Below are 25333 nucleotides of genomic sequence, written 5' to 3' on the forward strand. Positions count from 1 at the left end.
GGCAGTATATCGACCACAATACCTGGAGTTACTTTTCCAAGAGTCCTGATTGGTCACAAACAACCTTTGGGGCGTGTACAGGATGGAAAGATGAGCATATAAACCAGGTCTGCAGGTGAAGGCTATCATCGACAGAATCACTCAGCAACCATGAGGTCTCTGGTATTCGTTCTGCTCATCGGAGCTGCCTGTAAGCATATATTTTCCTGCTGTGTTTTAATAATTTAATTAAAATAAAAGTCACTTTTTTCTAACTATTGAGTCTTCTGTGTGTTTTATCAGTTGCGACGGAGGAGGACAAGATCGTCGGAGGGAAGGAGTGCACTCCTTACTCCCAGGCCCATCAGGTGTCTCTGAACTCTGGCTACCACTTCTGTGGAGGCTCCCTGGTCAGCGCGGACTGGGTGGTGTCTGCCGCTCACTGCTACAAGACGTAAGTCACATCTCATATTACGAAGACAAGATTTTGACTGCTTTTAACAGGCATTATGAAACTTAATTGCCACTCAACCGCTCTTTCCTCTCCAGCCGTGTGGAGGTTCAGTTGGGAGAGCACAACCTTAGAGTCACCGAGGGAAACGAGCAGTTCATCAGCTCCTCCCGTGTCATCCGTCACCCCAACTACAACTCCTACAACATCGACAATGACATCATGCTGATCAAGCTGAGCAAGCCCGCTACCCTCAACCAGTACGTGAAGCCTGTGGCTCTGCCCAGAAGCTGTGCCACCGCTGGCACCATGTGCACCGTCTCCGGCTGGGGCAACACCATGAGCTCCAGTGAGAAAGACCTGCATTTTAACAGCTGGAGTTACGCTATGTTTTTGTTTTCATTTGTGCTATTCTAACCCTTTTCCACCCTCTTTGTTTGATGTGTTACAGCCGCTGACAGCAACAAACTGCAGTGCCTGAACATCCCCATCCTGTCCGACAGGGACTGTGATAACTCTTACCCCGGCATGATCACTGATGCCATGTTCTGCGCTGGATACCTGGAGGGAGGCAAGGACTCTTGCCAGGTGTGTAACAAAAAGACTACTTTTCATATTCCAGTGCACCAAATCCAGAATATGATTACATTTCTTCACAAATGAATTCTCTCTCAGGGAGACTCTGGTGGACCCGTCGTGTGCAACGGTGAGCTGCAGGGTGTTGTGTCCTGGGGCTACGGATGTGCTGAGAGGGACAACCCCGGTGTCTACGCCAAGGTAAACCCAAAAGATCTCGACAATAGATAATCTATCTGCAAAATAAACTTCTATTTTAATTTTGGAATTCAAAGTTTAATCTTCCTAACAAACCTCATTGTTTCTCTATTCACAGGTCTGCCTCTTCAACAATTGGCTGGAGACCACCATGGCCAGCTATTAAGTCTGATCCTGCGACCATTTTACTCTGCTGCCTTTCTTCCATCATTCCATCTTTCATCATAACTCCACCATTGTTGTTGAGTTTTGAATAATGTGCAATCTGAGTAAATAAAATCCTATACCTTGACTTTTAAATCGTGTTTTCCTCAGTTTGTTGTTTGTGTTTTTGTACATCATATCTTCTTCAGAGTAGTATAATGTTTACTGGGATTTTTGGGATACAGTAAAAACAAGGCAATTACTTCTTATCTTGTATATATATATATAGATACAAAGGTTTAACTCTCCTAAATTGATTTCTTTATCAACAACAATACATATTTGTCCAGTGTACCTTATTATTAGATCTAGATCTTCAGCAACTGGCTGGGGAACACAACTAAGTGATCCAAACAAGCAAATTCATTCCAACAGCTCAACATAATCTGGATCCATTAGTAATATGACAAATAAACAATTTGGAATAATATCCAAGAATGAATTATAAAGCTGGAGTGTGAAAAAAACGTCACGAGGGCCAATACCAGACCACCAACTTGTCCAATCCATCCCACTGGATGACTTGTGGCAGGTATTGTCGATAAGATTGTCGATAAGATCTCAAATGCTTAAGTACAGTTTACCGGACCCACTATCGTTGCAAATTGGACTGCATTTTTTCAATTTTCGTGCTTTATTGCCATGCCATGCCGTGGGTTATTAACAGGATTGCAACCGTTCACATTGCGAGTATAATAATTCTCTCTCTCAGCAGGACTCACATTTCACCGCATATAAATTGAAATATCACATTCCTTAATGTATGTCATCTGTCGTTAAGCGAGATCTAAAAAAGGGGGAGCAGGTCTGATTGGGGGTCAAATCGTACCACAGCCTGGGAGCTGCTACAGCAAAAACCCTCTCCCCCCGCTAGTTCAACCTCGACCTCTAACCACAAGGAGAAATATCTCAGTAGACCTCAGTGACCTTGAGGATGTATAGGATTGTAGAAGTGCTGCCAGGTAAGGTGGGGCCAAACCATTAAGAGCTTTGTAGGCAAACAATACAATTTTTTATTTGATTCTAAACTTTATCGGTAGCCTAGTGTAGAGATGCGAGTACAGGTGTAATGTGCTCATGCATTTGGTTCATACTGTATTGTCCTTATGATACTAGTATGTGCAGTTGATATTAAGTACTTGGTTACTTGGTCTAGTATGCATAGAATACAAGATATTACAGCTTCTTACATTTATTTAACTAAAATGTAACATTTTATACTTCTACTCCACGATAGTTAAAAGAAAACTATTTCACTTTTTTTTTCAGGAATAGTTACATTTGTTACAAGTAGAATGACTTACTACTTATAATGTGTTATTATAAATTCAAGGTGCAGACCGACAATGAAAGTTATTTTGGCTGATAAACTAAATTCAGGTTGGAGTTGTGCAAAGGTCAGCTATGATTCATATGAAGTCTGCAAGAACTAATATTGAGAATAAAGTAATTATTTGTCTCAAAAGAGTATATTTTGGGATTTATGCAACTCTGCAATGGGCTGTTCTGCATGGAAAGAATGATTTATTTTTCTTATTTTAAGTAGATTATTCTGGTAATACTTTTCTACTTTTACAGAGATATAATTTAAGTTGCAGAACCTTTACTCTAAATAGGGTTAGTTCTTACTCAAGCACTGCTTTCTAACTATTTATTGAATTTGAAAAAAAGGCAAAAAATTGTTTTCAAGGTAAGTAACAGATGCCGAAAAACCCACAGCTGTGAGATACAGTGTCCATACATCTAAGTATAGAGGGGACCTGTGTACGCAATCTCACCAGAGAAACACAAGCCAACTTTATGAGGTATGTATAAGAAATATTGTAAGAATCACTCATTGTGAAAAAGGTTTACAAAGCAGGCTTGCATTTAAATCTGTGATGTTTTTGTATAAGAATAAGACAAAGTGGTGCTAAATCAAACTCCATATACTGCTGAGTAGCAAAACATTATGTTCTAGAGCTACGTGTAGATCATTTATTTTGCATCGAAAACCATAATTTTACTGAGAAATAGATACATTGAAAAGTTTTTTTCTGTAATTCTGGAAATGAATCACCTAACTCCAACCTCCTGCAGCAGAGATTGGCTCCTTGCTGACCAATGAGGGGGGCTGGACAGCAGGGCAGCTCTCCTGACTGAGGATATAAACCAGGTCTGCAGGTGAAGGCTATCATCGACAGAATCACACAGCAACCATGATGTCTCTGGTCTTCATTCTGCTCATCGGAGCTGCCTGTGAGTGTGAAGCTCCTATCGAGCCGATTGCCTTCCTCTCTGCTGACAGTCTGTCGGCCATTATCCCAAAACTTAGTGCAGAATAACCAGAGCATGTGCCTAAAGCCAAGGATTTTTTTTAATTAGAGATCAGCTCTTGGATCTTTGTCAAACCTCAGTACTCAAATGAACAATGTGCACTTGTTCTACATTTAAATAGATGTCTGTCTGTCTGTTTTTTTAAAGAGTAGTATCAAACAACTAACTTGATGCTGATGTGTGTTTTCTCAGTTGCCACGGAGGAGGACAAGATCGTCGGAGGGAAGGAGTGCACTCCCTACTCCATGCCCCATCAGGTGTCTCTGAACTCTGGCTACCACTTCTGTGGAGGCTCCCTGGTCAACGAGAACTGGGTGGTGTCTGCTGCTCACTGCTACAAGTCGTAAGCACATTCCTCATGTTTTCCAGGGTCATATGATTGATTGACTAACCTGTGGGGCACGCACATTAATATTTGATGATCAGTTGTCTGTATTTTGTTACTAATCCAATCATTTCCATTTGCTTTTAGCCGCGTGGAGGTTCGTATGGGAGAGCACCACATCAGGGTCACCGAGGGAAACGAGCAGTTCATCAGCTCCTCCCGTGTCATCCGTCACCCCAACTACAGCTCCTCCAACATCGACAATGACATCATGCTGATCAAGCTGAGCAAGCCCGCCACCCTCAACCAGTACGTGAAGCCTGTGGCTCTGCCCAGAAGCTGTGCCCCCGCTGGCACCATGTGCACCGTCTCCGGCTGGGGAAGCACCCAGAGCTCCAGTGAGTAACACCCGCATTTTAACAGCTGGAGTTACGCTTTATTTTTGTGTCATTTGTGCTATTCTAACCCTGTTTTACAAAATTACAGCTGCTGACGGCAACAAGCTGCAGTGCCTGAACATCCCCATCCTGTCCGACAGGGACTGTGATAACTCTTACCCCGGCATGATCACTGATGCCATGTTCTGCGCTGGATACCTGGAGGGAGGCAAGGACTCTTGCCAGGTGTGTAACAAAACAACTCTGCAGGACTCCTTTTCCTATAACAATGCATCTTAGTTGCATATACAGAACATTTGTACATTTCTTCACAAATGAATTCTCTCTCAGGGAGACTCTGGTGGACCCGTCGTGTGCAACGGTGAGCTGCAGGGTGTTGTGTCCTGGGGCTACGGATGTGCTCAGAAGGACAACCCCGGTGTCTACGCCAAGGTAAACCAAAAACATTTCTACAATGGAAGACATGAAACTTATATTTCGCAATGAGCATGCCTAGTAAAAATTAATCATATTTGCAAGTTTTCTAAAAACCTCATTGTGTCTCCATTCACAGGTCTGCCTCTTCAACGATTGGCTGGAGACAACAATGGCCAACTATTAAGTCTGATTCTACGATCACCATCTTAGTCTTCTGCCTTTCTTCCATCATTCTAACTCCACTGTTGTTGTTGAGTTTGGAATAATGTGCAATCTGAGTCAATAAAGTCCTACACCTTGACTTTTAAATCATGTTTACCTCAATTCTTTGTTTGTGTTTTTATAAATCATATCTTCTTCCCAATACTTTTAAATTACTTCTTAAAAGATTTGCTTAAAGGGATTTTTGGGATACAGTAAAACATGGCAATAACTTAAACATTAATAAACATCCAAAGCATTGAAATAAAAAACGTTGCAATGTTAACAAAACATGTTGTTAACATTGAATGTTATATTTGATGAAAACATTTAAATATTAAGAGTAGCCTACATACAAAATAGGGGGAAAGTAGAAGGTCAATGATAGAAATATAGAATATAAAATATCAAGAATATACTGTAGTGATCTCTACAATAAAACAGTTTAGTGCAGGACGTCCAAAGATATTAATAGGAGGATGTGCAAAACAGACAAACTAATAAGGCTTTATTTAAACATTAAAGAATACTTTAAGTTAAGGTCTTCTTTTGAATAAGAAAAAAACGTTGGGTATCAACAGATAAATATTAAGTCTGACAAAGTACTTAACGTCTAATATATTGCATAGTTTATTTTGGCACTTGACAATCACCTTCCCTGAATTTGACTCAGGTGTAACTAAAGTCTGCTTTAAGGGTTGTATATATTTCACATCTTTAATCAGAATCTGCAAAGTAACTAAAATAAATGTAGTGGAGTAAAAATACCAGGTTAACCACTGAACTGTAGTGGAGTAGAACAAAGTAGTACATGCTGCTGTAACAAAAACATTTCCCAACTTGGGATCAATAAAGTATATCTTATCTTATCTTATCTTAAGATGATCGATGGCTACTGCCATATTTGCAAAATGTGCCTCTGAACCTTGACAAGTGCATGTTTCAGGCTTATCAATTAACAACAGGAGGGGTCACAGACATAAGACCAGCTCTTAAATAAAGCTCTTCTGACCTTAGCTGTCATGTGGGTATATTAATGCTGCCCATTATGGACACAAGCAATTTTCACCCATTTATTAATTATATGTTTTAAATGTGATAACACCACTGTGTTTCCCATCCCCTAAACCTCCAGGGGTGTACACAGTTTAATACTGGTAACTTCTAATTATGGGAAATACGAAAACGTCTTTTAAAATTACAATTCCCAGTAGAGACGTGCCATAGAACATGTTGCGAAACACACAATATCCAGCATGTGTAGTTCTGGGGGGGGGGGGGCTGGGCTGGACGCGTCCGAGTCCAGTTTTGGATAGTCTGCCGTGGTTCCATTCCATTTCAAAGAGCTGTTTGACGCTCGGCGTAACCTTGTCGCACTGCCACTCCAACATCCAATCACAGAGCTTGAGGACTAATCACGGGGTTTGTAAAGCCAGGCGGACGATGTAGTCCCAAACGATAGCTGGGGATTATGGGTAGTGTAGTGTCTTCGGAAACTCTGTAGTGTCTAAACTCCGAAAAAACTATTTGTTTTCACCCCGTGAGGGTTAACGCTAACTTTACATGGAAGCTGCCGCATATACACGTTCTCCTGGCGAGACCTCAAATCATCTTCGTAATATCTATCAAACTATAGATCCTACACATCCACTGGACATAGGTTATAAAAGTACAATATACACTTCTCGCTAGAAATCTAATCAAAAAGCATTTTAATGGCCAAATTATTGCACAATTTAGGATTTTCCAGAGAGGGTTATTTGTGAATAAAAGAATCTCCGGAGCGTTTGCAATCAACGGGAGCATGTTGTTTCTTACACGACCACTAGAGGTGCTACACTTTAAAACGTGACTCTGGGTCGTAATATGCTGCTGAACAATCAACCTATATGGTCGTTCTTTGTAGGAGGACAGGCTGCTCTTTAACGTCTAAATGCTACCACTGGCTTAGATAACGAAAAACAGCTTCTTCAGAGTACTGCTGCCCGAGTCCTCACTAACACTTAGAAAGTGGATCACATCACTCCAGTTCTGAGGTCTTTGCACTGGCTTCCTGTCTGTCAAATAATTGATTTCAAAATACTGCCGCTGTTTTATGAAGCACTGAATGGTTTAGGGCCAAAATACATTTCTGATCTACTGCTAAATGATGAACCATCCAGAACTCTCAGGTCTTCTGGGACTGGTCTGCTTTCTGTTCCCAGAGTCAGAACTAAACATGGAGGAGCATTGTTTAGTTAATATGCTTCATATCTGGAACAGACTCCCAGAAACCTGCAGGTCCGCAGCAACTGTTCTATTTTTAAATCCACGCTGAAGATTTTTCTTTTTGCCGCTGCTTTTAATTGAACTATTCATAACACTGCACTGTAACTTTTGTTCATGTATTTTATACCTGTAATATTCTATATTAACTTGTTTAATGTTTATTTTATTCACTTCGCTTTTTAATGACTGTTTTTAAATGCCATTTTATAGTATGTTTCCGCTGCACTATTACTTATTGCCCTTAAAGTTGTTAATATTTTTGTAAAGCACTTTGAATTGCCTTGTGTTAAAAAGTGCTATATAAATAAACTTGCCTTGCCTTATAAAAGTGAGACCATCAGTTCAAGTATATTTGATTTTCTTCCTCATTTGGGCGCTTTGTATGCTTTGTAGGCCCATTGTGGACTCTACCTTTTTTCAAAATAGGCCAACACATCATAATTTAGTTTTTATGTAACAGAAGCTGAGAAACCCACAGCTGTGAGATACAGTGTCCATACATCTAAATATAGAGGGGACCTGTGCACCTATGCAATCTGACCAGAGAAACACAAGCTAACTTTAAGTAGTATATAATACATTATATTAGTTGCAAAGTTAGTTATTTTTAAGCAAAATAAAATAAGTAGCAGAATCACTCATTGTAAAAATGCTTCCAAAGCAGGCTTGCATTTAAATATGTTATGTTTTTGTATAAGATAAGACAAAGTGATGCTAAATCAAACTCCATATACTGATCAATAGCAATGAATCAGGTTATAGAGCTAGATCATGTATTTTGCATCCAAACCATGATTCTAGTGATAAATTCCAGATTAAAGATCAAATAAGAAGATTAAAACACTGAACTTTAACTCTGATCGTTTCATATTGAACCCTTCTCTGTCATCTTGATAGTCAAGCTAAAAGCCACTCACATGAATACAACAATTAGATGTGCTATAAATGTTGAACATATGTCATGGGCAGAGATGGGGTCGTTACTAAAAAAAAGTAATATATTACATATTACTTTAAAAAAAAGTAATATATTACACTACTTCGTTACTCTCTACATAAAGTAACTCGTTACTTTACTCGTTACTTTACTCGTTACTTTACTCGTTACTTTACTCGCAGGGCTGGCCCGCCCCTCCCTACAGGCAGATCACGCAGACTGCTAAAGTTTCAAATGCTCTCTTTAGTTCAGTTTCCATTGTCGCATAAGACTGATCCAGATAGCTCTGACCATGGCTGTCCTCTGTCTCCTGCTATCTGTATTTTGCGCAGTATATCTCTGAACGATGCGATGGTGATTCCACTGTGCAAATGGGCAACATTACCTCTACTATGAAGGATGCTACAAGCCTGTCCATCTCTGCTTTGGTTACCGGTCCTCCAAATTCTTGCGGCGGCGCACTCACAACATCCTCACTCTGGGTTCGGGGGTCCGGTCCTTAGCTATTAGCTTCACCTTAGCATGTGTTCTTTGCAGGTGTTTGTTGAGGTTTGACGTGGTGTTTGCAGCAGTGTATAACAGCTTCTGGCCTGGACACAGTTTGCACCTCACTGTCACATTCCTGTCTATTCTTCGGACGAACTCAAAATAATGGGCATACCTCCACCCCTCGAAAGTTATCGCTGACTCAGCCATGTTTATGCAGCACTGCACGCGGAGATGTGGACGTGCAAGTCGCGCAGATTACGTACATATAAACCTGCGGCGGAAACCCCTCTTGTCTGTCAGTGTGATTATGACAGATTTTATAAAAGTAACGAAGTAACGCGTGTCGGGGCAATGTTAGTAACTGTAGTGTGATTACTGAATTATAAAAGTAACGCTTTACACTACTCCGTTACCGACAAAAGTAATATTATTACAGTAACGCGTTACTTTGTAACGCGTTACACCCAACTCTGGTCATGGGTGGCCATTAGTAATTTAGTCTTTTATAATAACGCCATTAGATTATGTTTTTATTATAGTATTGTTTTTTTGTTCTACATTGTTGAGCTTTAGTCTAAGCACCCATAACAAAAACAGGTTAAAACAATTGCATAGTGCAGATATTAGTCATTATAGAAAACGTATTTTGACATGTATTGTCATGAAGTAAAAAATACATTTATGGAAAAGGGCACAATATTCTCCATACTCTCCCTTTTACACTTTTACAAATTTAGCTGACGAAAAAAACATGCTTATTTCTACGATGAAAAGTGTTTTTGATGTGATTCTGGAAATAAATCACCTAACTCCAACATCCCACAACAGAGATTGGCTCCATGCTGACCAATTAGGAAGGCAGGACAGCAGGGCAGCTCTCCTGACTGAGGATATAAACCAGGTCTGCAAGTGAAGGCTATCATCGACAGAATCACACAGCAAACATGATGTCTCTGGTCTTCATTCTGCTCATCGGAGCTGCCTGTGAGTGGGAAGCTCTTATCGAGCCGATTGCCTTCCTCTCTGCTGACAGTCTGTCGGCCATTATCCCAAAATTTAGTGCAGAATAACCAGAGCATGTGCCTAAAGCCAAGGATTTTTTTTAATTAGAGAACAGCTCTTGGATCTTTGTCAAACCTCAGTACTCAAATGAACAATGTGCACTTGTTCTACATTTAAATAGATGTCTGTCTGTCTGTTTTTTTAAAGAGTAGTATCAAACAACTAACTTGATGCTGATGTGTGTTTTCTCAGTTGCCACGGAGGAGGACAAGATCGTCGGAGGGAAGGAGTGCACTCCCTACTCCATGCCCCATCAGGTGTCTCTGAACTCTGGCTACCACTTCTGTGGAGGCTCCCTGGTCAACGAGAACTGGGTGGTGTCTGCTGCTCACTGCTACAAGTCGTAAGCACATTCCTCATGTTTTCCAGGGTCATATGATTGATTTACTAACCTGAGGGGTATGCACATTAATATTTGATGATCAGTTGTCTGTATTTTGTGACTAATCCAGTCATTTCCATTTGCTTTTAGCCGCGTGGAGGTTCGTATGGGAGAGCACCACATCAGGGTCACCGAGGGAAACGAGCAGTTCATCAGCTCCTCCCGTGTCATCCGTCACCCCAACTACAGCTCCTCCAACATCGACAATGACATCATGCTGATCAAGCTGAGCAAGCCCCCCACCCTCAATCAGTACGTGAAGCCTGTGGCTCTGCCCAGAAGCTGTGCCCCCGCTGGCACCATGTGCACCGTCTCCGGCTGGGGAAGCACCCAGAGCTCCAGTGAGTAACACCCGCATTTTAACAGCTGGAGTTACGCTTTATTTTTGTGTCATTTGTGCTATTCTAACCCTGTTTTACAAAATTACAGCTGCTGACGGCAACAAGCTGCAGTGCCTGAACATCCCCATCCTGTCCGACAGGGACTGTGATAACTCTTACCCCGGCATGATCACTGATGCCATGTTCTGCGCTGGATACCTGGAGGGAGGCAAGGACTCTTGCCAGGTGTGTAACAAAACAACTCTGCAGGACTCCTTTTCCTATAACAATGCATCTTAGTTGCATATACAGAACATTTGTACATTTCTTCACAAATGAATTCTCTCTCAGGGAGACTCTGGTGGACCCGTCGTGTGCAACGGTGAGCTGCAGGGTGTCGTGTCCTGGGGCTACGGATGTGCTGAGAGGGACAACCCCGGTGTCTACGCCAAGGTAAACCAAAAACATTTCTACAATGGAAGACATGAAACTTATATTTCGCAATGAGCATGCCTAGTAAAAATTAATCATATTTGCAAGTTTTCTAAAAACCTCATTGTGTCTCCATTCACAGGTCTGCCTCTTCAACGATTGGCTGGAGACAACAATGGCCAACTATTAAGTCTGATTCTACGATCACCATCTTAGTCTTCTGCCTTTCTTCCATCATTCTAACTCCACTGTTGTTGTTGAGTTTGGAATAATGTGCAATCTGAGTCAATAAAGTCCTACACCTTGACTTTTAAATCATGTTTACCTCAATTCTTTGTTTGTGTTTTTATAAATCATATCTTCTTCCCAATACTTTTAAATTACTTCTTAAAAGATTTGCTTAAAGGGATTTTTGGGATACAGTAAAACATGGCAATAACTTAAACATTAATAAACATCCAAAGCATTGAAATAAAAAACATTGCAATGTTAACAAAACATTTTGTTAACATTGAATGTTATATTTGATGAAAACATTTAAATATTAAGAGTAGCCTACATACAAAATAGGGGGAAAGTAGAAGGTCAATGATAGAAATATAGAATATAAAATATCAAGAATATACTGTAGTGATCTCTACAATAAAACAGTTTAGTGCAGGACGTCCAAAGATATTAATAGGAGGATGTGCAAAACAGACAAACTAATAAGGCTTTATTTAAACATTAAAAAAATACTTTAAGTTAAGGTCTTCTTTTGAATAAGAAAAAAACGTTGGGTATCAACAGATAAATATTAAGTCTGACAAAGTACTTAACGTCTAATATATTGCATAGTTTATTTTGGCACTTGACAATCACCTTCCCTGAATTTGACTCAGGTGTAACTAAAGTCTGCTTTAAGGGTTGTATATATTTCACATCTTTAATCAGAATCTGCAAAGTAACTAAAATAAATGTAGTGGAGTAAAAATACCAGGTTAACCACTGAACTGTAGTGGAGTAGAACAAAGTAGTACATGCTGCTGTAACAAAAACATTTCCCAACTTGGGATCAATAAAGTATATCTTATCTTATCTTATCTTAAGATGATCAATGGCTACTGCCATATTTGCTAAATGTGCCTCTGAACCTTGACAAGTGCATGTTTCAGGCTTATCAATTAACAACAGGAGGGGTCACAGACATAAGACCAGCTCTTAAATAAAGTTCTTCTGACCTTAGCTGTCATGTGGGTATATTAATGCTGCCCATTATGGACACAAGCAATTTTCACCCATTTATTAATTATATGTTTTAAATGTGATAACACCAATGTGTTTCCCATCCCCTAAACCTCCAGGGGTGTACACAGTTTAATACTGGTAACTTCTAATTATGGGAAATATCTATCTATCAAATATCTATCAAACTATAGATCCTACACATCCACTGGACGTAGGTTATAAAAGTACAATATCCACTTCTCGCTAGAAATCTAATCAAAAAGCATTTTAATGGCCAAACTATTCCACAATTTAGGATTTTCCAGAGAGGATTATTTGTGAATAAAAGAATCTCTGGAGCGTTTGCAATCAACGGGAGCATGTTGTTTCTTACACGACCACAAGAGGTGCTACACTTTAAAACATGACTCTGGGTCGTAATATGCTGCTGAACAATCGACCTATATGGTCGTTCTTTGTAGGAGGACAGGCTGCTCTTTAACGTCTAATGGCGCATTTCCACTACAGCGCGGAGCCCCGTTTAAGGGAGCTGTGACGTCAGCGGCCCGTCTTTGGTTGCGTTTCCACATGGCCTAGTACCGGCTAGCGGGTCCTAATTCACAATTTTTCTGGCCCCATAAAATCGTGGTTCTAGGGCCAGGAACAACGAGGCTGAGTCGGGCTGAGTATGCTAAACTAGAGAGAGAATCGCTAGCAAGAGGGCTACAACTACAACAAGATGGACATATTTGACCGTGATTTAATTGTAATACACGTTTCAAAATGATGCCGAAGTAACAACATACTGATACCGGTTAGTAAAAACCATAAATTAATGCTTTGACAAGTCTGCAGACAGACGGCAGGCGAAAAACCTTTTAAAATGCGTGTTTTCTAAATGGAGATTGGCTAAGCTAACGCAGTATATGCTCCGACCGTCCACACTCACAACAACGGCCTATACAGACATAAATAAACCAGCAACTGTATTCACCATGACACAGACAGTCTGTCGTTTGTACTTGTTTAACTTTTGTCTAGTTTCTGAACATATATGAGGAGCTGTGAGCTCTGAGTGCTAACAGCTAACGGCTGTGTTGTTTTTCTGGGGTTCTCATTGAAGATGACGTCACGGCTCCGCCTACACTGCGTTACTATAGATACTACCCCAGTTCCTAAACTGTAATGGAAATGCGCCAAAAAGTGAGCCAGTCCTAACGAGGCCTAGCCATACCGAGCGAGGCCGAGTGAGGCCGTGTAGTGGAAATGCGCCATAAATGCTACCACTGGCTTAGATCAGTGGTTCTCAAATGGGGGTACGCGGACCCCTAGGGGTACGTTGGAGTACTGCAGGGGGTACGTGAGATTTATTTTATGTTAATGAAAATAAAAAACATAAGTAATGCATTTAAACAAACTACTAATAGTAGATTAACTACTTTATTCAAAGGTTTACAGTCATTCTGGATAATAAAATGGGAAAAATAAACGGGGTGCTCTTTTTTCCTCTCCATCCTGACAGCCGGTCAGTCTCGTGCAGCTCGCTGAACCAGTAATGAGTGACCCGACAGTAAAGAATAAATATATTTATAACTAGTTTAGCTAGTTCCAGAGTAGATAAACTAGCTAAGTGTGTTAGGTCTAACTCTTAGTGTATTTTGCTCCGCTCAACGGTCCGTCACAGTGGGCGGAGCTGTGATCCGGAAGAGCTGCGTGTTCTCCGTCAGCAGCAGCTGATCTGATCTCTGATCTCTCTCTTGTGTCCGGTTATACTTCACTCGCGTTTATATCCAAATCTATCAGATCTAGCTAGTTCTAGCTAATGATATGACTGCCTGCTTATCAAAGGACCTAAACAATAAGCGTTGCTTGGCAACGGCGTGTGGCCGCAAAGTATAGCGCAGCATTTTGCATATGAGGGGTCAAAATCCCATGCTCATAAAATGCTCATATATTTTTCTCTCTTCATTCCCCACGCCCCAAAATAAATAAATATACCAATTTTAGGAAAAGTAACGAAGTTTGAGCAGTGTGGGTTTTATATGAACAGAGTTACACATATTTCAAAACGCGAAGTGTAATAACTGCAGTTTGCCTCCCTGTCAGAATGACAAAGATCCTCAGTGAAGCACAAGCCCATGTTTCTCACTAAATTGTAAGTAGAACTTATTAAAAAGATCAGTTCAATGCAACTAATGTCGTCTTAGTGTTATTGCATGATGTTGAAATTGGTTTGCCATGAATTTAGTGATGGATTGTAAACATTTGAAATGTAGCATTTAAGTGTTTCTCAGTTACAAGGTTGTTGTTTTAATAAATCAGACACCGATGGTGCAGCGCTGTATACTGTACCTCTTTATATAGTCATTTCTTCCCTGACAAATTGTTTTTGAGCTGATCAGGGGGTACTTGGCTGAATTCTTTTTTCAAAGGGAGTACATTATTGAAAATAGTTTGAGAACCACTGTCTTAGATAACGAAAAACAGCTTCTTCAAAGTGCTGCTGCCCGAGTCCTCACTAACACTTAGAAAGTGGATCACATCACTCCAGTTCTGAGGTCCTTACACTGGCTTCCTGTCTGTCAAATAATTGATTTCTGCTGTTTTGTGAAGCACTGAATGGTTTAGGGCCAAAATACATTTCTGATCTACTGCTAAATGATGAACCATCCAGAACTCTCAGGTCTTCTGGGACTGGTCTGCTTTCTGTTCCCAGAGTCAGAACTAAACATGGAGGAGCATTGTTTAGTTAATATGCTTCATATCTGGAACAGACTCCCAGAAACCTGCAGGTCCGCAGCAACTGTTCTATTTTTAAATCCACGCTGAAGATTTTTCTTTTTGCCGCTGCTTTTAATTGAACTATTCATAACACTGCACTGTAACTTTTGTTCATGTATTTTATACCTGTAATATTCCATATTAACTTGTTTAATGTTTATTTTATTCATTTTGCTTTTTAATGACTGTTTTTAAATGCCATTTTATAGTATGTTTCCGCTGCACTATTACTTATTGCCCTTAAAGTTGTTAATATTTTTGTAAAGCACTTTGAATTGCCTTGTGTTAAAAAGTGCTATATAAATAAACTTGCCTTGCCTTATAAAAGTGAGACCATCAGTTCAAGTATATTTGATTTTCTTCCTCATTTGGGCGCTTTGTATGCTTTGTAGGCCCATTGTGGACTCTACCTTTTTTCAAAATAGGCCAACACATCATAATTTAGTTTTTATGTAACAGAAGCTGAGAAACCCACAGCTGTGAGATACAGTGTCCATACATCTAAATATAGAGGGGACCTGTGCACCTATGCAATCTGACCAGAGAAACACATGCTAACTGTAAGTGGTATATAATACATTATATTAGTTGCAAAGTTAGTTATTTTTAAGCAAAATAAAATAAGTAGCAGAATCACTCATTGTAAAAATGCTTCCAAAGCAGGCTTGCATTTAAATATGTTATGTTTTTGTATAAGATAAGACAAAGTGATGCTAAATCAAACTCCATATACTGATCAATAGCAATGAATCAGGTTATAGAGCTAGATCATGTATTTTGCATCCAAACCATGATTCTAGTGATAAATTCCAGATTAAAGATCAAATAAGAAGATTAAAACACTGAACTTTAACTCTGATCGTTTCATATTGAACCCTTCTCTGTCATCTTGATAGTCAAGCTAAAAGCCACTCACATGAATACAACAATTAGATGTGCTATAAATGTTGAACATATGTCATGGGTGGCCATTAGTAATTTAGTCTTTTATAATAACGCCATTAGATTATGTTTTTGTTATAGTATTGTTTTTTTGTTCTACATTGTTGAGCTTTAGTCTAAGCACCCATAACAAAAACAGGTTAAAACAATTGCATAGTGCAGATATTAGTCATTATAGAAAACGTATTTTGACATGTATTGTCATGAAGTAAAAAATACATTTATGGAAAAGGGCACAATATTCTCCATACTCTCCCTTTTACACTTTTACAAATTTAGCTGACGAAAAAACCATGCTTATTTCTACGATGAAAAGTGTTTTTTATGTGATTCTGGAAATAAATCACCTAACTCCAACATCCCACAACAGAGATTGGCTCCATGCTGACCAATGAGGAAGGCAGGACAGCAGGGCAGCTCTCCTGACTGAGGATATAAACCAGGTCTGCAGGTGAAGGCTATCATCGACAGAATCACACAGCAACCATGATGTCTCTGGTCTTCATTCTGCTCATCGGAGCTGCCTGTGAGTGTGAAGCTCCTATCGAGCCGATTGCCTTCCTCTCTGCTGACAGTCTGTCGGCCATTATCCCAAAACTTAGTGCAGAATAACCAGAGCATGTGCCTAAAGCCAAGGTTTTTTTTTTAAGTAGAGATCAGCTCATTGATCTTTGTCCAACCTCAGTACTCAAATTAACAATGAGACTTGTACTACATTCAAATAGAGTAGTTTATACTTTTTTTAAAGAGTTGAATCAAACAACTAAGTTGATGCTGATGTGTGTTTTCTCAGTTGCCACGGAAGAGGACAAGATCGTCGGGGGGAAGGAGTGCACTCCCTACTCCATGCCCCATCAGGTGTCTCTGAACTCTGGCTACCACTTCTGTGGAGGCTCCCTGGTCAACGAGAACTGGGTGGTGTCTGCTGCTCACTGCTACAAGTCGTAAGCACATTCCTCATGTTTTCCAGGGCCATATGACTGATTTATTAACATTAGGCATATACAGACAATATCTAATGATAACCTTTCTGTATTCTGTCACTAATCCACCGTTTTCCATTTGCTTTTAGCCGTGTGGAGGTTCATTTGGGAGAGCACAACCTTAGAGTCAAGGAGGGAAACGAGCAGTACATCAGCTCCTCCCGTGTCATCCGTCACCCCAACTACAGCTCCTACAACATCGACAATGACATCATGCTGATCAAGCTGAGCAAGCCCGCTACCCTCAACCAGTACGTTCAGGCCGTGGCTCTGCCCAGCAGCTGTGCCCCCGCTGGCACCATGTGCACCGTCTCTGGCTGGGGAACCACCCAGAGCTCCTGTGAGTAACACCCACATTTAAACAGCTAGGAGTCACACTATGTTGTTTTTTTTTCATTTGTGCTATTCTAACCCTTTTCCACCCACATTGTTTGATACATTACAGCCGCTGACAAGAACAAGCTGCAGTGCCTGAACATCCCCATCCTGTCCGACAGGGACTGTGATAACTCTTACCCCGGTCAGATCACTGATGCCATGTTCTGCGCTGGATACCTGGAGGGAGGCAAGGACTCTTGCCAGGTGTGTAACAAAACAACTCTTTCCTTTTCCTATACCAATGCATCTTAGTAGCCAATACAGAATATTTGGGAATTTCTTCACAAATTCATTCTCTCTCAGGGAGACTCTGGTGGACCCGTCGTGTGCAATGGTGAGCTGCAGGGTGTTGTGTCCTGGGGCTACGGATGTGCTCAGAAGGACAACCCCGGTGTCTACGCCAAGGTAAACCCAAAATAGTTCTACAATAGACGATATGAAACTTATATTTCACAATGAGCATGCCCAGTAAAAACAATGATATTTGCTAGTTTTCTAACAAACCTCATTGTGTCTCCATTCACAGGTCTGCCTTTTCAACGATTGGCTGGAGACCACCATGGCCAACTATTAAGTGTGATCACCATATTACTCTGCTGCCTTTCTTCCATCATTCTAACTCCACTGTTGTTGATGACTTTTGAATAATGTGCAATCTGAGTCAATAAAGTCCTACACCTTGACTTTAAAATCATGTTTCCCTCAGTTTGTTATTTGTGTTTTTATACATATAATTATAATTTTTTTTTTTTAACTAATCTATATCTACTGTCACTTTTCACATTGAACATGTGCTCTTTTATTAAATACACTAAATGCTTTCATTTTAAGTTTTGAGTTTAGTGGGTTTTTTTGGACCCTAAGAAACACTGATGATAATCAATAACAATAATCCACAGCTCCTCTCTCTGCTCCAGAGGATTTAAAAAAAAAAAATATCCCAATGCCCCCCCCCCCCCCCCCCCCCCCCCCCCGTCGAGGACATCTAAATACTTCTTATTAATCATCACTTTATTTGCACTTACATGAGCACATAAATACACTTTTGTTTGACTCTTAATGGTCTCCTTTCATGAAAATTGCAGTTTTGTACGTATTTTATACATAAATATGTGTCCCCCGGTGTGTCTGACAAAGTGTCCGAAAATACAACCCTCTCTCTTTTCCTCCTTAACCACATCTCTAAAAACTGGGGTACAACAGAGCTGATCCAGATTTGTTGCCGATATTACGTAATATCGGAAATGTGGGCTGGCTTTACGCCCACGGCCCTATCAGAAACAATGCGCTACGTGTTTTGGAAGTAATATGGTCTGTTTTTACATTAGCAAGCATCGCTAACACTCAGAGCTAACGCTGTACTGGAGAGAGTATGTGTAAAGAATCAGGATATAAAAAGGTACTCAACTTGTAGTAAACCCGCAAGAGAAAAAGCATTTGACATCCATACTGTTTCAGAAATAATCCTTGATGTGGTTTGGAACATAGCATGGCGTGTAATCACGGCAGCGTTTAGCTGAGTATCTGGGCAGAATTCTCCTGCCTGAGCTCTCAGGCTCGTGAGATGAGCGAGACCGACGCAGACCTGCGCAATTGCGACCGCCGTCTTGCTAGTGCGTTGCATGATGGTTAGTAATTTTGTCCGACTTGCTCTGGAGGCTCGACTGCATGAGACGTTGAAATCTTGCGGGACAAAGACGCCGGCAGCCTTGAGAGCGAGGCAGAGCAGTTTCTCTCCACGAGTTGCGGAAGCGAAATGCTTGATGCGAAACGACTCGCTGGTATATCGAGCTGAGCGCTCATTGGTGGTTTTTACCCCGGGCTGGGGATGAAACTCTCCAATTGGCTCCGCAAAAGTTTTTGTTGTTGTTTTGTGTCAGTTTTAAATCGCCACTTCCATTCACATTTTTCATCATTGTTCCACAATGTTTATCATCATGAAATTAATATCAATATATTGTATACTATACTTGCACTGCTTACCGTTTTCATACTTAATATAGCTTAGCATATTCATACACACTGTTAATACTGTTCATACTGCTCATAGACTACTGTGTATATCTAGTTTATTCATACCCCTCACTGTTTATTCAACATTCAATTCATTCTATATTTTATTCTGTAGATTGTGTACATTACTTTTCACTTTACTGCTTTTTGCACTCCTGCTTAGAAGCTAAACTGCATTTTGTTGTCTCAGTACCTGTAATCTGTGCAATAACAATAAAGTTGAATCCAATCTTGAGCAGGAACAAATGTATTTACTTAGTACATATCTGACATTAACGATTAAAAACATTTGTGCATTCTTTATAAATGCAAACTGGTCAAGACCACTAACAGAAGTAGTTTTGAAAAGTAATAAGTGGTTCTGTCTTTTACATGTAGGATTCAACCCCCCTTGTATTGATTTGTTTTAAAATGAACAGACACTTGAGTCATTCATTTGTAGTGAGGTGTTATTTCTAGCAATTCTCATATACCATTAAAGTTAAACCAAATCATTACAATAAAATCTATTGTAATGTAATAATTTGGTTTAACCGGTTTAACCTTATTTATTGAATAAATCATTTAAAAAGGCACGCCAACGCAATTTCCGCCATTGCAAACAGAGTCAAGCCGACTCCGAGCTGTCCGACTTCAGGCGAGCTTTTTGAGACCTCCCCCGGCTGCAATCGGGTATTCTCGTCTAATTTTCGAGGCGAGCCGCAGTTCATCTCAAACAAGCCTATTGTCTCGGCTCTAGTTTTTTTTTTTTTTTTAAAGCTGCGGACCCGGAATCAGCACTTCTCTAACAGGGCTGAAATACAGGGGTATGAGGCATGACTAGAATGGGTGATCTGTTTGGTAATTTGAGCAAAACACTTCATAGACATGTTTTTTATATATCTGAGACCTATAATATATGCCTAAAAATAGTTTAATGGGAGACCTTTAAAGCAGCAGAACAGTGCTGCAATATAACCTTATGACTAGGCCTGCTGGAAAACTGGTAGGGATTTTCAGCAAGAGTTCTACATTGGTTTGAATCCTACTTAAAAGGACAGGAAAAACGTTTGTTTCTATGGTTAACTAAGCATCCGAGTTAACAAATATGACATGTGGAGTTCCTCAAGGCTCCATCCTGGGGCCTATTCTGTTTAATATCTACATGCTGCCACTGGCTCAGATAATGAAAAAATAACAAAACAAGTTACCATAGCTATGCAGACAACACACACATTTGCATAACCATTTAACCAGGAGACTATGATCCAATTCAAGCACTGAGTAAGTGCATTGAACATATCAATGACTGGATGTGTCAGCACTTCTTCAATTAAACAAAGATAACACTGAGAAAAATTGTTTTTGGAACCAAGGAGGAATGAATATAAGTCAGCACTGATCTTCAGTCGGCAAAGTTCAAAACAACAGAAAAAGCCAGAAATCAAGACGTAGTCATCGACTCTGACCTAAATGTCAATAATCACACTAGTGTTGTAGTCAATACCACCTTTACCAAGACCAAGTCATGACCAAGACTTTAGTTAACATTAAGCTGTCTTTGGCTATTTTCTGCTGTAACAAATGTAACATTCCCCTCTGTGGGACGAATAAATGTATTCTGATTCTGAAGAGGTCTAGGCCAAGACCAAGACTTCAAGGTTCAAGGTTCTTTATTTTGTCATACGAACATAGGTCATCCGATGGACATCTTAGGTCACAGGCTTCTCCAACAGTGCAACACAATAACACAGATAAACAGAAAAATATAGTGCAAGTAAATAGTAAATAGTAAATACAAAAAGAAAAATAGTTTGAAAAAGTGAAATAGTGCAATAAGAGTCTATATGCAAGTTATTGGAATATGGTATATTAGGTAAATAGATAAATAATTTCTAAGTAAATAAATAAGAGAGGTTGAGACCAAGTCAAGACCAAGATCAAGGCAGGGCGAGACCGAATCTAGACCGGAACTAGACTAGTGTGAATCCAACAGTACATAATACATTTTCAATAAAATGTGGAAGATGCCATAGTGAATATCATAAAAAGACCCACATACAAAGCGTAAGATATAAATTCAACTTCATCATATTTATTCAACAAGTGATCATTTTCATTTAAAAACAGTACATTTGTGACATTGTTGTGTTTTTTTTAAGCCAAATGTAATTATCAATGAATTTCCCGAAGTCTGCACTTCAAGACCGTTTGAGTGTGTGTGTCTTTTCGGTTCTTGATTTCAGTTCTTTGAGAGGGTAAAAATAAGTCCCATGCCAATTTCACTGGGAGAAAAATATATTTATGAAAACATTTAGTCAAAATCCGTATTTATATTTACAAATCAAATCACTTCATACTGTTTATTTTGGTTGCTGTTGTCATGGCCTGGCTCTTAGCCATAACAAAAAGCGTGGGAAGGACAAGAATATGTAAAAAAGGTATTTATTTAACAACACTTAATGTGTCCGGAGACAAACAAAAAGGCAAAGCAAAAAAACATAGGCGACGTGGCTGCTCCGAGGTCAGGTCCTCTGCGGGAGAGAGAGATCGAGACTCTGGCTCAGGCCTCTTAATCCTCCGCCAGCCGTCAGGTGTCCTCAATCAGGGCGTCACAAGCAGAGGAGAAACATTAAAAGGGCCATGCACTCCACCGGAGACAACAAGGCAGGGGTCGTCACACTGTTATTGAATACAATTATTTAAAAATCATATCTGCATTGTTTTTGCATTCACAAGTTAGTTCTAAGTTGTGCAATTTGAGAATTTACAGTTCCCCCAGTCTCCTGTTTTTTTTATATATTTTTTTTTCTACGTTTTTCATACATTATATAATTACACCGTAGTTTTATGTTATGACAATAAACCTTTGAATCATGATTTTTCAAGGTAGCCCCACACATCATATCTGAATTGAGCTTTTAAGTAACAGATGCTGAGAAACCCACAGCTGTGAGATACAGTGTCCATACATCTAAATATAGAGGGGACCTGTGCACCTATGCAATCTCACCAGAGAAACACAAGCCAACTTTAACCCTTAGATGCACGAGTGACTGGACCCTACACTCTTCCATAAGTGGGTAAAAAAGGACCCGTATTAGAATAATATGTGTTTTCATGCCATTTTTGTCATTTTGGTTAAGAAAAATCACTTGTGTACTATCACTTGTATAGTATTATATTTTGGTTCACACTAGAAATATTTTATATTACATTTTTCACTATTTATAATTTTAGACATTCTTTTTACATTTTGAAAAAAAACGTTTTCCCAGAGGATTCCATAGAAAATGCATGCGGGTCATTTTTGACCCACTTATGGAAGCTTGGGGTAGTAATACAAAAACTACAATTTCTTGAAATGTAAATTAAAAATTTGAATATTTGATGTTTTTATATAAACGATAAGTTTGATAAAGTGGAGCTAAATCAAACTCCATTTGCTGCTTAGTAGCAATACATCATATTCTAGAGCTAGATCATTTGTTTTGCATCCAAATCATAATTCTGAGAAATTCCAGATGATAGATAAATATAAAGGATTCAAAATTTGATATTTTTCTGTGATGGTTTAATATGTAATCCTTCTCTGTCATGGTGGTAGATAAAAGCCACTCACAAGAATAAAACAATAAGTTGGGCTATGAGTGTTAAACATATGTCATGGGTGGCCATTAGAAAAGGTGTAATAATAATGTAGTCATTAAGTATTTTATAATAACGACATAATAGATTATGTTTTTGTTATAGTATTGTTCTTTTTTTCTGCATTTTCGACACTTGCTGTTCTCTTAGGAACTCACAACTAAATAACCTTCCAACGATTACATTGTGTAAAAATGTAAGATCATATAAAAAATATGTTTGACGTGTTGTGTCATAAATTAATAAATAATAAAAGGACCCAATACAACCTATACTTTCCCTTTTACTTTTCCAAATTTTGCTGACAAGAAAACCATCCTTACTTGTACAATCATAAGTATTTTTTACGTAATCCTGGAAATGAATCACCTAACTCCAATATCCCGCTACAGAGATTGGCTCCTTGCTGACCAATGAGGAAGGCCGGACAGCAGGGCAGCTCTCCTGACTGAGGATATAAACCAGGTCTGCAGGTGAAGGCTATCATCGACAGAATCACACAGCAACCATGATGTCTCTGGTCTTCATTCTGCTCATCGGAGCTGCCTGTGAGTGTGAAGCTCTTATCGAGCCGATTGCCTTCCTTTCTGCTGACAGTCTGTGGGCCTTTATCCCAAAACTTAGTGCAGAATAACCAGAGCATGTGCCTAAAGCCAAGGTTTTTAATTAGAGAACATCTGATTGATCTTTAACCACCCAAAGTTCTCCAATGAACAATGCGCACTTGTTCTACATTCAAATAGATATCTGTTCTATTGTAACTTTTTTTAAAGAGTAGTATCAAACAACTAACTTGATGCTGATGTTTGTTTTCTCAGTTGCCACGGAGGAGGACAAGATCGTCGGAGGGAAGGAGTGCACTCCCTACTCCATGCCCCATCAGGTGTCTCTGAACTCTGGCTACCACTTCTGTGGAGGCTCCCTGGTCAACGAGAACTGGGTGGTGTCTGCTGCTCACTGCTACAAGTCGTAAGCACATTCCTCATGTTTTCCAGGGTCATATGATTGATTTACTAACCTGAGGGGTATGCACATTAATATTTGATGATCAGTTGTCTGTATTTTGTTACTAATCCAGTCATTTCCATTTGCATTTAGCCGCGTGGAGGTTCGTATGGGAGAGCACCACATCAGGGTCACCGAGGGAAACGAGCAGTTCATCAGCTCCTCCCGTGTCATCCGTCACCCCAACTACAGCTCCTACAACATCGACAATGACATCATGCTGATCAAGCTGAGCAAGCCCGCCACCCTCAACCAGTACGTGAAGCCTGTGGCTCTGCCCAGAAGCTGTGCCCCCGCTGGCACCATGTGCACCGTCTCCGGCTGGGGAAGCACCCAGAGCTCCTGTGAGTGACACCCGCATTTTAACAGCTGGAGCTACGCTTTATTTTTGTGTCATTTGTGCTATTCTAAACCTGTTTTACAAAATTACAGCTGCTGACGGCAACAAACTGCAGTGCCTGAACATCCCCATCCTGTCCGACAGGGACTGTGATAACTCTTACCCCGGTCAGATCACTGATGCCATGTTCTGCGCTGGATACCTGGAGGGAGGCAAGGACTCTTGCCAGGTGTGTAACAAAACAACTCTCTCCTTTTCCTATACCAATGCATCTTAGTTGCCAATACAGAATATTTGGGAATTTCTTCACAAATGAATTCTCTCTCAGGGAGACTCTGGTGGACCCGTCGTGTGCAACGGTGAGCTGCAGGGTGTTGTGTCCTGGGGCTACGGATGTGCTCAGAAGGACAACCCCGGTGTCTACGCCAAGGTAAACCAAAAATATTTCTACAATAGACAATATGAAACTTATATTTCACAATGAGCATGCCCAGTAAAAATGTATCATATTTGCTAGTTTTCTAACAAACCTCCTCGTGTCTCCATTCACAGGTCTGCGTCTTCAACGATTGGCTGGAGACAACCATGGCCAACTATTAAGTCTGATTCTGCGATCACCATATTACTCTGCTGCCTTTCTTCCATCATTCTAACTCCACTGTTGTTGTTGAGTATTGAATAATGCGCAATCTGAGTCAATAAAGTCCTACACCTTGACTTTAAAATGATGTTTCCCTCGGTTTGTTGTTTGTGTTTTTATACATCATATCTTCTTCACAATACTTTAAAATGACTTGTTTAAAGATTTGCTTGCTGGGATTTTTGGGAAACAGTAAAAAAAAGGCAATAACTTAAACATAAATAAACATCCAAAGTGTTGAAATAAAAAACAAAATATGCTACACAACCTTTTGCATGTAATGAGTATAATTGCATTTTTTTAAATACCAATACATCGTTGTCCAATGTACCTTATTATTAGGTCTGTATCTTTAAACACTAGTTCAAGAACACCTCTGTAAGCTCAAAGTTATCAAACAATCAGCACAACGTAATTTTGTACCATCATGTACTCAGCAATCTGGCAATCAAACAATATAAAG

The 25333-nt window shown here is 39.8% G+C and overlaps 3 protein-coding genes across 5 annotated transcripts; all 3 read left to right on the plus strand.

The window, feature by feature from the left end:
• The first annotated feature begins 91 nt into the window (after positions 1–91).
• On the plus strand, positions 92–5173 carry LOC117477278 (transmembrane protease serine 9-like). Its single transcript, XM_034123949.1, is given in 12 exon segments — positions 92–190; positions 283–433; positions 529–1018; positions 1106–1207; positions 1323–1369; positions 3157–3213; positions 3564–3646; positions 3917–4067; positions 4197–4447; positions 4536–4672; positions 4778–4879; positions 5001–5173. Coding segments are annotated over 12 exon segments (1659 nt in total). The 5' UTR covers positions 92–150; the 3' UTR covers positions 5049–5173.
• A 4515-nt stretch (positions 5174–9688) lies between these two features.
• On the plus strand, positions 9689–17834 carry LOC117477252 (trypsin-1-like). 3 transcript variants are annotated; one of them, XM_034123920.1, is made up of 6 exons: positions 9689–9743; positions 10014–10164; positions 10294–10544; positions 10633–10769; positions 10875–10976; positions 17772–17834. In XM_034123920.1, exons 1-6 carry the CDS (start codon positions 9704–9706, stop codon positions 17817–17819), a joined length of 729 nt encoding a protein of 242 aa, XP_033979811.1. In that variant the 5' UTR covers positions 9689–9703; the 3' UTR covers positions 17820–17834. The 3 variants fall into 3 exon arrangements, with proteins under 3 accessions (XP_033979811.1, XP_033979810.1, XP_033979812.1); XM_034123919.1 differs by lacking the exon at positions 17772–17834 and adding an exon at positions 11098–11270; XM_034123921.1 differs by lacking the exons at positions 9689–9743; positions 10014–10164; positions 10294–10544; positions 10633–10769; positions 10875–10976 and adding exons at positions 16344–16410; positions 16678–16828; positions 16957–17207; positions 17313–17449; positions 17549–17650.
• A 5499-nt stretch (positions 17835–23333) lies between these two features.
• Positions 23334–24912, plus strand: LOC117477254 (trypsin-1-like). The gene is made up of 6 exons (XM_034123922.1): positions 23334–23433; positions 23704–23854; positions 23984–24234; positions 24323–24459; positions 24559–24660; positions 24783–24912. Exons 1-6 carry the CDS (start codon positions 23394–23396, stop codon positions 24828–24830), a joined length of 729 nt encoding a protein of 242 aa, XP_033979813.1. The 5' UTR covers positions 23334–23393; the 3' UTR covers positions 24831–24912.
• Positions 24913–25333: the final 421 nt, after the last annotated feature.

The sequence above is a fragment of the Trematomus bernacchii genome, unplaced genomic scaffold (assembly GCF_902827165.1).
Source record: "Trematomus bernacchii unplaced genomic scaffold, fTreBer1.1, whole genome shotgun sequence".
NCBI classification, from domain to species: domain Eukaryota; kingdom Metazoa; phylum Chordata; class Actinopteri; order Perciformes; family Nototheniidae; genus Trematomus; species Trematomus bernacchii.